This window comes from Desmodus rotundus, chromosome 13, assembly GCF_022682495.2.
Source record: "Desmodus rotundus isolate HL8 chromosome 13, HLdesRot8A.1, whole genome shotgun sequence".
In the NCBI taxonomy this organism is placed as follows: Eukaryota; Metazoa; Chordata; class Mammalia; order Chiroptera; family Phyllostomidae; genus Desmodus; species Desmodus rotundus.
In genome coordinates, this window is record NC_071399.1 from 94,278,294 (window position 1) to 94,292,636 (window position 14,343).

Genomic DNA, 14,343 nt, shown 5'->3' on the forward strand with positions numbered 1-14,343 from the left:
CCTAGAGGCCTTTGCTGCTCAGGAAACCTCCCTTCCTCACCGACTGCTCCAGCTCCTTAGAGTCTTCCCACTAGCTGCCCCATTGGCTGTGCTCCCTATCTGTCTGCATGGCGTCTACAAATTATCATTTTTGAGAAGCAGGTTTAGGAGAATCTTCACATCACGTTTGACCTTACTTTCCCCTCTTTTTTCTTAAAGAAGACCTTTTAACATTTCCTGTAATGCTGGTTTGGTGGTGATGAACTCCTTTGGCTTTTTCTTCTCTGGGAAGCTTTGTCCTTGGACCCCATCGTGGCTGTAGGTCTCTGCTTTTCATCACTTTGGGTATTTCTTGCTACTCCCTCTGGCCTGCAGGGTTTCTGTTAAGAAGTCAGCTGACAATCTTATGGGAGCTCCCTTGTAGGTAACTGAGTGCTTTTAATATTCCCTTTGTTTTTAACCTTTGGCATTTTAATTACAATGTGTATTGGTGTGGCCCTCTTTGTGGTCATCTTGTTTGGGACTCTCTGTGCTTCCTGGACTTGTGTGTTATTTTGTCATTAGGTTAAGTTTTCCATCATTTTTTTCAAATAGATTTTCAATCTCTTGCTCGCTCTCTCTTCTTCCTGCACCTCCATGTTGTGAATGTTGATGCACTTGAAGTTGTCCCAGAGGCTCCTTACACGGTGCTTTTTTTTTTTTTTTTTTTAATTGCTGTTTTGATTGGGTGTCTTCTTCTTTCTTGTCTTCCAAACCACTGGTTTGATCCTCTGCTTCATCTACTCCATTGTTGATTCCCTGTATTGTAATTTTCATTCTGGTTAGTGTCGCCTTAATTTCTTACTGGTTCTTTTAATGGTTTCCATCTCCATTTTTATGTTTTCTGCCTCACTGTTGAAGTTCTAAGTGCCTGTTCCCCTATGTTTGCTGAGCACCCCTATAGCCCGTGGTTTGACCTCTGTGTCAGGTCAACTGCATGTCTCCATTTTGCTTCCTCCTCCTCTGGGAGTTTTGCTCTGTTCTTCCATTTGGGCTGTGTTTCTTTCCCTCCTCGTTCTGGCTGCCTTGTGTGTCTGTGTATTAGCTAGAGCTGCTTATCTTTTGGGCTTGGGGGTGTGGCCTTATGGGGCAGGCGATCTGTAGGGTCTGTCCAGTGACACAGACTCCTCATTCACCCAGACAGGGTGCTACAAGTGTGCTGCTCCCCGCCCCCTCCTGTGGGCTCTGTACTGCTGTTGTAGGTGAGCCTTGATTGCTGTTGACACGTCACTGGGAGGTATTTGCTCCCAGGCCAGTCAGCCGCGAGGACTGGCTGCCATCACTGTGGAGGTTCAGCTGGGCAGGGGCTGACCCCAGGGAGCAGGACTCACTCCAGGGGGCGCTGGTGTCCCCTGAGTCTACCCCTTGAGTGTGTCTCTCGTGGAGGGGGTTGGGCGGTGCTTCAACATGGTGTGAAGCTGTCCACTGGGTGTGCTGGCTCTGGGGCTTCCCAGGAGGTGTAGGCCAACGTCAGCCCCCACCTGTGCCTTGCCTGGGGTCCACCCAGCATGAGCTGCAAAGTGATGTGCAGATGGCTACTACTTGTGCTGGGCTTGGAGGTGCCCAGGAGAGGCCAGGCTGTGAACCAAGGCCAGCTGCTGTTAGTGCTGGGCCTGGGACACTTAGCGAGAGGTGAGGGGCTCCTGAAGATCAGATGTGGCTTGTTTGAAAAACTTTAGGAAAGTGAAGCATGAGGCAAGAGAGGCCATTTGTGTAGGAAAGCCACAGGAAAGGGCTTTGGATGGGCCTGGAAGTGGGATGGGGCAGATGGTGTGAGAGCCAGGTTGGCGGAGATGCAGACTTGGCTTCCGCCTGCACCTGCATGCTCTGTGATGGGGGAGTCGCTCAGCAAAGGATCAGTGGCCTCTGCCAGCAGGTCTGTCTGGGAGAAAGCTGCCCCCCAGCTCTCACCCTGATTTCTGATGCTTCACTTCCTCCCCCTGTGTCCCTGGTGCCTTTCGAGCTTCTGTCCTGGTGCTGGAGCACAGAGGGGGTGGGACTGAGTAAGTCCCCGTGCACAGGCCCTTTAAGAGAAATTGCCTGGGACTCCAGCCTCCTGCTTACTCAGCCTCCATCTGCATTAGCTCTGCACTAGGGACAAGGATGCAAGACAGCGAGAGGGCAGAGGCGTGGGAATAGGGGATAGGGGCTAGAGGCAGGAGGGTGGGGGCAGCGTCCAAGGCTGCTGGGAGTGTGGGATGTGCAAGAGTGGGCGGTGGGAGTGACAGGCTGTCCCTGGGGGCTGTACAGGTGCAGCCTCACAGCTGAGAGGCCAACTCGTATTTGATTTCTGAGAAGGGTCGGGAAGAAACGAGAAGCGTTCCGCTGGAGCACCCCGAAGATGTCGTTTATTGAGACTGGGGTGGTCTGCATGGAGGCAGGTGAGAGGCGGTGGGATCAGTATTCGGTGAGGGTTTTGGGAAGTGTGTGCAGCCTGTTTGACCCTCAGCAGTGGTGTGCCCCTTTGCCTAAGCCAACTTTGGAAGTCTGAGAAGTGGGAGGTGCCAATGAGAGTCAGAGACCCGAAAGGACTGGGAAGAGAGGCAGGTCAGCGCCTGGGCCCAGCTGTTTTCTCTCATGTCGAGAACTGGGAGAGTGGGGGGCCAGCGAAGGTGGAAAGGGGCTGCCAGTGAGGTGAGGATGTGCTCTGAAGGGAGAGAATCAGCAAATTTAAATATGGCTTTTAGGTCCTGGGTAGTGCCGAGGACCATTCATTGGATTTGACTTGATTGCAGTAGAATGGTGGGAATGGAAATGTGTTTGCATCACTAATGTTGGTGAGAATATTTTGCACATAATTTTTTTTTTACTATCTCTGAGATTCAGTCATTTTAGTGCACAGTTTCACTATAAATGAACTAATGTTTCATCTTTTTGCAAATAACCAGAAGCTTCATTGCTTAAGGCGAACCAGTGAAATTTCTCGACCAGTGTGGAGTTTTAAAAGGCATCCATGTAATTTATTCTTTTTTTAAGATTTTATTTATTTGTTTTTAGAGAGAAAGGAAGAGAGGGAGAAAGACAGGGAGAGAAACATCAATGTGTGGTTGCCTCTTACATGGCCCCCACTGGGGACCTGGCCTGCAGCCCAGGCATGTGCCCTGACTGGGAATCGAACTGGCGACCCTTTGGTTCTCAGCCCGCGCTTAATCCACTGAGCTACACCAGCCAGGGCGGCATCCATGTAATTTTTAAAAAATTTGAGTGGTCAGAAAAGTGACCGTGTCCTGTGGTTGACGGCTCAGCCACACCTACCTGAAGGGCGAGTGCAGGCTGGGCACAGAGGTCTCGGCTTGGTGCACTGAGCTCCAGCGAGTTTTGCTAACTGCTAACATTTGTTTGAGGCTCATTGCACTTTTGAGAAATGAAAGTCCAATGTAAACGTATGGACGCGTGCGTTCCAACAGGTTTTGAATGTTCTGGCCTGTCCTGGAGACGCCGGTCTGGTCTTTTCTGTACGTGAGCGTCATCAGGGCGTGCGGTACGCCACAGAGTGCACACGTGGTGTTTTGGTTGCAGTCACCTGGCAGCCCCATTCTTGGTTTTGTTCTTCCCATGCCTGTATTTCCTTCTGCCTACATTACGACTCTGTCCTCCAAGTTGTTTGTGTCAAATTCTTTACTCAAATCTTAAGTCCTTCACCTGATTCTCAAGGACCCTCACCAGTTTGTTGTTGTTTTTCCTGGTTATTTTTTAACTCCTTCCTGCTGTGAAGCTGATGTTTCCCACTACAGAGGTTGATAAAAACCTAATTGGAAAATATCAGATTATGTGTTTCGTTAGTCCACTAGATAAAAAAAGAGTGCAGGGTTTTTCTTGTTTTTTGTGTTTGCTTTTGTTTTTTGGTGGAAGATGAGGGAGGATGAAAGGGAAAGCAAACAGGAGAGCTCTGGGGTTATAAAGAAGCCTTCTAAATCGGGGGCCTAATGAACTGGAGGGTGTGAGTTAATTGGGATGATAACTGGGATGTTGGATGAGGGGCTGGAAGGGTGGGGTGGAGGTAGCCATCCTTCCTGCTTGGAAGTTGAATGAGGAACATAGTGTGTGACATAGGCTGCGTTTCAGAAGAAATGGGGTCACTGTAAACTACTGCTTACGTACCTTTTCCATTTTCCCAGACTGTTTCCGTCTCTTCCCTGGTGAGGTGTGGTTCCCTTTGGAAAAGGGGAAGGGCATGAGTCAGTGAGAACCTCCACTTGTTAGGATGACTTAAGCAGTTCCTTTCCTAGTGGTGGTAGCAGGTTAAAGCTATCATGTGTGCTTAAATTTAAGCAGTCTTCCCAGTGAGATGATCCAGTAGAACTTTTGGGGAGTATTGACTTAATCATACTATGTATAAACTTCTATAAAATTGACTTTTAGAGAGAGACTTGTTCTTCTTATGATGCATTCACTGGTTGCTTCCTGTGCATGCCCTGGCCGGGGGTTGAACCCTCAACCTTGATGTATGGGGACAACGCTCTAACTAATAATTGAGCGACCTGGCCAGGGCTAGTACGTATGAACTTTAATGACAGAGATGAAATGGTCAAATTTCTGTTTGGAAAACTTATTTTAGAGATTTTTACATAAACACTTGAATTTTTAAATTTAGAAATAATTGCTTTTTCCCTGTTCTTATTTCCAAAAAAGTAATTTATCACCACTTAGAACCACTTTTGAACAACTCAATACAGTTTTCTAGAGCACTTCACCCTCACTTCTGTCTTAATTTTTTGAATCTACTTTAGACGCTGCTTTCTGAAAACGTCTCCCAAGTCACAAGTACCTGTTCCTGTAATAGGATCATTGGGCTTTTCAGTTGCTCTGTGGGTGTATATTTCTATTTACAGTGGTTGTTATAATGATAACCAACACTTGGAATCGATGTCTCACCCCAGAGCACTGGCTGAATCATTGTGAAATGTTTTTTTTGTTTTTTGTTTTTTGGTCTCCTTGCAAAACGGGTGGAATCAAATGACATCTGTAAGGATCTAAATCTGGCATTGGTTGAGGTTGTTTCAGGCTGTTGTCTCTTGTCTAACTACTGTTATCTTAAAATAAAACAATCGAGTGTCTTGTAATGGAAGTATTTATATTCTAGATAACTGTTCTATGAGAGAGACATTGCTGAACAAGCCTTCCTCCGCCAGCAGCAGCACCCCTACCCCCTCTGCCTGCCATGTGTACCCTCGCTCCCCTCTGTCTCTGTGGGGAATGCTTTCAGATGAACAGTTCTGGCCCTCAGCTTTGTTGGTTCAAAAACTGAGTGGTATCCTTAGGCCCCGGGTCTCAGAGTGACATTTTACTTACTGAAAACTGGGGTGGGTCCTTATATTCACTCCTACCATCGACACACACCACCTCCCGAACACCAGGCCCACTTACTAATCAAGGAGCGGGGGGTTGGGGGGTCCCTCCCAGGCCTGATGAAGTATTCCTGCCCCCAGCCAGGACAGTTGGTCTTTGCCCAGTCAGACAGGGCTGGGGAAGCCCCTCCACTTCTTCACCTTGGACCAGAGTGCCCAGCATACGTGAGCCAGTTCATCCCTTTTCGGTCATAACACTTTTTTTAATGAACCATACTATTTTGTTTTTTTCAAAAAATCTTCACCTAAGGGTATGGTTTTTATTGACTTTAGAGAGAGAGGAAGGAGAGAGAAACATCAATGTGACAGTGAAACATCCATCGGTTGTCTTTCGTGCACGCCCCACCTGGGGATTGAACCCTGAACCTTTTGGTGCATGGGACGACGCTCCAACCCACTGGGCCACTGGCCAGGGCAGATGATACTATCTTCTTAGTGATAGACGTACCCTGCTCATCCCTGGTTTGTCCTGTCTTCCCAGATTTCTTCTCTTGATTGACTTTCTGGCATTTCTGACATTCATCTGTTCAGACTGGTTGTTCCCCATGGCTGATTTCTCTTCGTCTTCTCTGTGGACCTTCCGTGGCTCCTGTGCAGGTGCTGGGCAGCGCCAGGGGTTTGGCCCGGGCCTCCACGTGCTTGTGGGCAACCCTCCTGTCTTAAAGGCAGCCTGCCCTTCCCGGACAGCCTTGCTGTTGCCACCCCATGTGTGCTGGTCACTGCCACCTCGCTCACCTTGCCAGTCTCCATGGCAGCGCTCTGCTGTGCTGGGCGTCACACGGACTTCAGTTCCTGCACCTCTTTCTCCATCTTACGTTACTTGAGGATGGGGTTCTCATTCTCTTTGCATCCTGAGTGCGTAGGTAACAAGGGCCTGGTGCAGAGTGTGTGTTCTTGGGCCCGGGACGCCCCTCCGCTTGTGTCCCATCCGGTGGCTGCCTGTGTGGAACTGACTGCACTGTTCTGTCAGAAGGGCCCCAGCCCTTGCACACGTCGAAGTTACATGAAGTTGTGTATGTGCGATTCTGTCATTTCATGCAGGAGACAGGACACAGTCAGACGTGAACACTTTAAACTTCTAAGACTGTATTTTGAGCTGAATCAGCACCCACCCCACACCTACCACCTTGCCTCCATTCAACTTCCATCATCCTTGTTTCTGTTCAGCGAACGTGCTTACCTGAAACCCCCTTTTCCATTCTCTTAAACACGCAGTTTAAACACGAAGTATTGAGTTGGGAAACCTTGTTCACCCCGCTCCTGAAATTTTCCCCTTCCATCTTCTCCTTCACATTTCTGCCGTCATCCTTCTGGTTTAGGCCCCTCACTTCCTGCCGGGACCAGGTTGGGGGCCTTGTCACCCTCCAGTCTCGGTCCCTGCAGTGTGTCCTGAAAACCTCATCCCATTAGCCTTCCCAGCTGGACAAGCCTTTCTTCTCTGTTCAGAAGCGCTGCCTGTTCCACAGGGGCTCCAGTACCTAAAATAACTTCCAGCAAAACCAGGGCTGTGTCCAGCAGCAGAGAGGACAGATGCACAGCTGAGCCTGCGGGTGATGAGGGTCTGAAGAATCTCCAGACGGGCTGTCTGAGGAAGTCTCCTGTTTCATTTTTTTAAGTTCATGCAAAAAATAGGAGCTACGAATGTCTTCCTAAGCTGCACCTGAAACCTGTATAATTTTCTTAATCAGTGCCACTCCAGTAAATTCAGTAAAGGAGGGGGGACCATTTTCCTAAGCAGCTACAGTGACAACAAGAAATCAAAGTAAAAGCGAGACTAGGAAGCTGAATTGTTTTCAATGCGTGGCTCCGCACTGCGGTGCTGTGGACACAACCTGAGAGGGAATGCCCAGGCACCAGCCTCGGGGAAAGTGCAGTGCTTGGGAACCTCTCTGCAGCTTGGGCGTTTCCTTGGACCTTCTCTGCCTTTTGTTACTAAGGAGCTACTTCACTGACTTTCTTTCAGCAGCTCACATTCTCATAGATTCATACTTTCTCTGGTGTGGTTAGGGGTTTCCAGGGAACGGATGGGGGCGGTCCTCTCTGACCGGAGGAGCTGCTTGGGTTCCCCTCTACTGGTCCCCAGCTGGACACGGTGGCAGAGCTGTCTCTGGTTCCAGGTGGAGCAGGAGGGAAGCTGCCGTGGAGCCGCAGTATGGACCTGCAGCCTTTGGGGAAGTCTCACCATTGTGCCCACTTGAGCTGATTCCGACTTTACATTCTAAATTGGCAAGGGCAGGCCTCTGGGATTAGATTAATTTATACTGGGTTGGAAAGTATCAGCTGCCTGGCTCAGGGTGCCCCTGGAGGCTGCAGGCTGGTTTCTTCTGACTCCTGGCCCGGTGACAGGCGGCTCTCCTGGCAGCAGCTGGGCAACTCTGCACCCTGCATGTGAGTAGTTCTGGCCCTAGACAGGAGCCCTGTCTCTGACTAAGTTGGTTCTTGTGTAAATTAAGATGATTTGTGATCTTCTAAAATCAAGTACAACATATTTGACATTCTCTCTCTTTTTTTTTCTTAAAGATTTTATTTACTTTTAGAAGGGAAGGGAGGGAGGAAGGGAGAGAAACATCCATATATGGTTGCTTCTTGTGTGGGTCCTACTGGGGACCTGGTCCACAACCCAGGCATGTTCCCTGACTGGGAATCGAACTGGTGACCCTTCTGTTTGCAAGCTGGCACTCAATCCACTGAGCTACACCAGCCAGGGCTTGGTGTTCTTTATGCCTTTATTTCCCTCCTTAAGTAAACTCAAAGGAATTACTGTGCTTGGATGGCAGTAGTAGAAATCAGTGGTCTTTATCCTAATGTGGAAATTGAAGAAAAGAAGGTTTCTCTCTTTAGCATTATTTTTAGCAAAAAAATGCAGGAATTAAAAGTGTATCAAGCAGTAAGAAGTACCTTTTATATTATTTAAGAAAAGGTGTTTACAGAGGTGGCACATTGAAGAAATTAGTAATATTCTGTCCTGAATGGTGTAGCTCAGTGGATTGAGTGCTGACCTGTGAACCAGAGGGTCACCAATTCAATTCCCAGTCAGGGCACGTGCCTGGGTTGTGGGCCAGGTCCCCAGTGAGGGGCGCACGAGAGGCAACCACACATGGATGTTTCTCTCCCTTCCTCCCTTCCCTCTCTAAAATAAGTAAATCTTTTAAAAAAAATTTTACTGTTATTCAATTACAGCTGTATGCCTCTTCTCCCCATCCCTCCGCCCCCCCCCCCAAAATAAGTAAATCTTTGTAAAAAAAAGAAATTTGTAATATTTTAAGTGTGGAAATTATTTATTAGGCAGGTGGGAATTTTGTAAATGAAGGCCTGTCGATGTTTTCTCGAGGCATGAACCAAAGGCCCTCTCCCCCTCCCTGGCCTGTCCTGGTTTGTCCCCTTGCTGAGTCCTGTGTTCTTTCCCAGCAGCCTCTGCTTGCTCTGGAGGGGGGAGGACTCGGGCGATGTCACAGGGACTTGTCCCTAATGAGCTGTGACGCAGCTGCCAGAGGACAAACCCTGCGACTCTCTCAGCCGCTCTCAGTGCCCAGCAGCAGGGGGACCGGTCCCCTTCTTGGTGCCCATTGGCTGGTTTTCCTGGCAAAGTTCAGGTTTCGTGCTCACAGCTCACTGCTCACAGTGAAAAGGAAATGCAGAAAGGAGGGAGGGTGGGGGTGGAGTGTTAGGGAGGGCACGGCCCACTGCCCTAGTCTGGGACCTGGTGACACATGGGGGTGCCAGCACGGAGGCTTTGAATAACCTGCATTTCCTAGTGTTTCTTTGGAGTTTTTATTGGCTTGTGAACACTGCAGGCCATGCATTCAAAGAATGGGAATTTCTGTTCAGAATTCCCTCAAAAAACCACTTTATCTTTAAAGCAGTTGTTTTTCTCCCCACACACTACCCCTGTGAGAGGAAGATGAATAGTTGTGATGTTGTTACAGAGCACCTACTGTGTGCTGGAGGAACCCCTCTTATGAACTGTTGCCTCATATAATCCATGCAGCCACCGTTGGGAAGTAGATACGTCTCTGTGAGTTTTTTTCTAAATCGTGGCAAAAAACACGACACAAAATGTACCGCCTTAGCCACGTTCAAGCACACGGTTCAGTACGTGTTAAATCTGTTCACGCTGTTGTGAAGCGGATCCCCCAGGACATCTGCTTCTTGCAGATCTGGCTCCGTCCCCATCGAAGTAGAGAATGTTTAACCGACCAGGGAGTTCTTTTGTTCAGCAGGATTGGAATTGCTTTCCTGTTTCTCATCTGTGCTGCCTTTCTGTAATGCGCTTACCCAGCACCCCAGCACAGGGCTGTGAGCTGGGGCCTGTGTTAGTGCCGCTGGTTCCCCCGCTCAGCACGGCTCAGCATAGACTGAGGGCGGCCGTTGTGGGGCTCTGCCCGCCCGGGCTCACCGCCTCATCTCCAGCTCAGGCTTAACTGATTCTGTGCTTGAAGTTCACTGATGACTTCATCAGCTCACGACTTGCCCTGGGCCTGCTTATGTTTTCGGTGGGTTAGCTAGGTAGCTTCTAATTTATGAAGCATAGTATTGTACAAATCCATTTTTAAAAGCAACTTTCTATTTTGAGACCCATTTTCTTGCTGATGAGGTGTTTCTCTGTTCCATCAGTAAAACGGTAGGCACAGGACTACAGTACAGTGTCTGCAGAGGACACAGAGTTCCCCTCGGTGCTTGTGTCACTGGAGAGACAGCTCACGCATGCCTGTTCTCCATGCCGTGCCGGCCCGGCCCAGCAGCCGTCTGTGCACCAGTGTCCTGGCTGTGGGCACTTTTCACGGGCCTGCCAGCCAGGCAAGGCCAACTCACTGGGGAGAGCCATCGCCTAGCCCCATTAGCCTGGCCACCACAGCTGGACAGGTCATTTATACCATTTTTTTCTAATTAAGGTAGGGATGTCAGTCCCCAGTTTCTGCCGATAATGTTAAGAAAACCGGGGTTGATTCGCCAGTTAAGCCTTGGTCCTGAGGTAGGCAGAATATGTAGAACTGTGACCTTTTTTTCCTTCTTTTTAAACCTCAGATGCACAGATTTTATTAGTTGTAATTCTTAGCTCATAACACGTTTTGTCATTGGTCTGTGGATGTTTCACATATCAGTGCTTCTCTCCCACAGTCTTCTGCCTGCCGGCACCCATGGGAGATGTTAAAAATCCAGATATGGAGTGAAGTTACCTTAGATTTAATATAGATGTGTTACAGATTAATAATTCAACTTAAGTGTTTTTAAGCATTTAAGATAACTTGTTCTTAGACTTTGAAAGAATCTATATCTGATTTACTAATTTTGATTTGTGTCAACTGCCACAGGTTAACAAAATGTTAGTATTTTTAAACTAGAAAATTAATAATTTACATGTAAGTAAAGTATGGTAACCCTTTAATTTAAGGGTGTTTTATCTTTGGCTGTGCCAAGCTTAACCTTCGCAGGTCTTGGTTTTTGTTTTGTCATTGAAGCCCTGGCCTCACGCGCCAGTGGCAACCATGAAAAGATGTCGACAGTAGGTGCTGTTTGGCGATGGCTCAGACCAGAAACTTCACAACACGTCCTCATATTTTTCCTGGTTTTTAAGTAGATTTATTGGTAGCAGTGACATTCTTCTGTATGGAGCAAGGGATCTGCTTTTTTCACCATTGATGCTGACCCTGGGCTGAGGTGGTGGGGGGCTCCTGGGAGTCGGGGTAGCGTTCATTTCCTTGGTGTGTCCAGCAGTTGCAGGTCGCAGGTCGGGGCAGCAACGCAGACCCCAGCGACAGGGACGGCTGGGCTTCAACTGCATGATTGGACGGTAATCATCTAGTGTTGCGAGTGTAGTCATACAGGCCTTCAGTCCATGGCCTCGTGTTGCTTCTGATGCAATTGCATTTGTGTCTTCTGCCCATTAACAGTGTTAATTCATCTTCTGCGTGTTCTCAAGTCCTCTCCCTTCTCTTTCTGCAGTTGCTGCTGTGTTACTGCAGCTTTTCTGCCTTCTGGAGGGGTACCCTGACTGTGTGTGCCTGTGAGTTTTGGGGCACTTGTTGAAGGCTGTGGGGCCTGCGGCTGCCCCCAGGGTCCTGCCCTCCAGACCCCTCCCACCCTCTGCATTTGCTGTCAGAACGGACAGCTGATGGTCACTTTGGCCCTAGACTCCACTGCCGCCCGTGCGAGCAGATCCACCCTCTTCCATGAGGCTTTCAGAGAAGGTTCTCCAGGGGTGGGCCTGCCCTGCTTGGACTCAACATGCTCTTCCTCCCCCCCACCGTCCTCAGTGTCTGCAGCTTTCCCCGAGCTGCTTCTCGTGTCCAGCGTGGCCCTCACTGTGTTGTTGCGCAGTCCTTTCCTGTCGAGTCTGGAAGCCGCGGGAACGCCTGCTCTGCACCAGGCACTGGGCCCGTTGCTGGGGAGATACTGGTGCACACGAAAGTGCCCACGTGGGGTGGGGTGGAGGGATGGGGAGAGAAGGCACACAACTGTAATTGAATAACAATGCAAAATTTAAAAAAAAGTGCCTACGTGAAAATGTGGCTTACATCTCAGCCCTTCCCCTGTCTTTGCTCTCCCTATCCCCCCTCCCACCGGTCCATAAACATGCGGGACACGGTGACAGGCGGCGGGGAGGAAAGACAGGAGCAGGGTCTTAACGGTCTTGCCCTTACTCATCTTGGTGTCTTGTGTCATCTGGTGCAGAGTAGGAGCGGCACATGCACATGTGTGTGGTTGGTGAGTTTATTTGGCCAGCCACTGTTTAGGCGGGGCCCCAGGGAGGAAACCAGGAAGGGCATTCATTCCCTGACACTGTTGCCACCACATCTCTCTCTGCCTCCTCGGAGGACAGCGTCATGGGCAGAGACAGAGTGGCCAGGACTTATGCTCACTTTGCTGGAGGGCGAACGTCCCGCGGGCGTCTGTGCCGCAGCCAGAGCAGGGTGTCCAGGTGGGAGGCAGGAGGTGGGAAAGAAACAGAATTAGTGGTAGGTTTGAACTTGTTCCTACAAGATTGACGTTTTTTGTTCAGGAATGTAAAAAGTTAATGTCCATTTTGCAATTTGCTATATAGTATGATTGTCGCGTGGCTACTAGGAATCCTGTGCTCCTCCCCACTGATCTGCCGCAGACTTCTCGCTGTCCCCTCCTCGTCACAGCTGGTCAGGTTCTCCTCTCTGCAGATGTGGCCCTGGTCACCGTTTGCCTTGGTACTTGTGTTCTGTGAAAACACTGGGAAGTGTCCGTTAGTGCAGACGGCCGTGCCTTTAGTTGAGGGTCGCACTGTGCTCCTGGTTCACCGTGATGGGGAAGGACGGCTACGGTGGGGCAGGTGGCTTGTAGAGGACGGTTTTCATGGATAGGATACAGTGTGGCCTGGTGGTGGTGTCCCAGACCAGAACCTGCGTGGGGCGGGGACTGGGGGTGCCTGGGGCTTACTGTGTGCAGTGGGGACAGACGGCCATGTGACCTTTCCAGACGTGGCTTCTCTCCACCTTTATGTCAAGGGAGTGGAGATGCGAGAGCTCACCTGCAGCGTTGTGTTCAGTGACTGTCTCACCTGCCCGGTGGGGCTCAGCCTCTGTCACCCTGTGGCACACTCCAGAGTCATGCTTGCCTGCTGATAAGGCTTCAAGTAGGGGCCATTCGGATCTTGCCCTGGCCTCTCCCTGAGTTCAGCTGGACCTGGATCCAGGTGTCTCCCTCTCCCTGCCACAGACCCGAGTGTCCTCGCAGTGCCCTGTGGTCAGGTCACGGCTCTTCACCTTAGGTGTGCCCCCACTGTCTCCATGAAAAAGCCAGAATCATCTTTTTCTCCCCAACTCCCACAGCACCTGTGCTAATTTCTGTCTGCCTGTTTGTCTGTCTTTGTACATTCTTCTCTTCTAACTGAACTAAGCTCCCAGTGCGTGGGAGGTACTGTATTATTTTACACGCAGGGCGGGTGCCCACTGCATGTTTGCTCCATGAAAGAATCCTTGTTATCTTTGCTTGGTAGCGTTTATTTTCCTGGACGGTCACTAACTAGAATGTAGAAAACAGTAAGTTAATACAAGAATAAGAACACAGCTGTGGGCGTGTTAATAATTGCCAAGTTTGTGCTTAAAAGCAGTATGTTGTCAGGTTGAGCCCTGCCTCCTGGCCCAGTCACCTGGGCGTGCTGGCTGCACGGGCTTCCTTTCTTTCGTGGCACCACCTCGAGGCAGTTTTGTGCTCTGTTTGCACTAGCTAGTGTGTGCGACGGTCTTCGGTCCTGTGAAGTTTGCCGGTGTAGGAATTTGAGAAACGAGGTGAGAACCAGCCCCAGGGCCGTGGTGCACAGGAGCAGCTCGGTGTGTGCTCTGGGGTGCGCCACGTGGCTGGTGGCTGGTGGCTGCAGGTCCAGGCCTGATCGGGGATGAGCTGCTCACACCCCGAGCTCTGCCACCCCTCCCCTCAGAAAATGCCAGTTTATCCCAGGGGTCGAGCAGAGAAACAGGGCCCCCTGAAAGTCCTCACTGTCCCTTCTGGACCCTATCACTGGGCATCTGCTGGCTTCCCTGGAGCAGCTGGCTCGGGACAGGTGTGGCCCTCCGAGGGGGGCCTGTGGTGTCCTTAAAATTCAAGCCGCTAAATGGCTCACTGCCACTGCTTGTTCAAAACAGGGGCTCCTTAAAACTGTCCCAGTTGGGTCACCTGTTGAACCTGTTGAGTACACAGAGAAAAGTTTCCAAGTCACTCCATGTTTGCAGTAAAGCACATTTATGTCAGTTGAAGGCTGATTGTTGGGAAGGGGCGTGTGTGCATTTCTGTAGTGTGGGGGGCCCTGTGGGGATGTGGGTCGGGGCGGGGCCGGGACAGGTGGCACCAGGAGTGCTGGGTCCATCTGGCCTCTCACCTGCTCTCTCCCCCCAGGAGCTGGAGGCGGCACTGCACCACGATGACGCCGAGTTCATCAGCGACCTCATTGCCTGCCTGCTGCAGGGCTGCTACCAGCGCAGGGACATCACGTGAGTCTCCAACCCCAGCC

The 14,343-nt window shown here is 50.2% G+C and overlaps 1 protein-coding gene across 1 annotated transcript in view; it reads left to right on the top strand.

The window, feature by feature from the left end:
* The window catches only part of CECR2 (CECR2 histone acetyl-lysine reader), a 90,185-nt gene that overhangs the window by 40,087 nt on the left and 35,755 nt on the right, over positions 1-14,343 (top strand). The window contains 1 exon segment of the mRNA XM_053916436.1: positions 14,229-14,323. Coding sequence (XP_053772411.1) covers positions 14,229-14,323 — 95 coding nt within the window.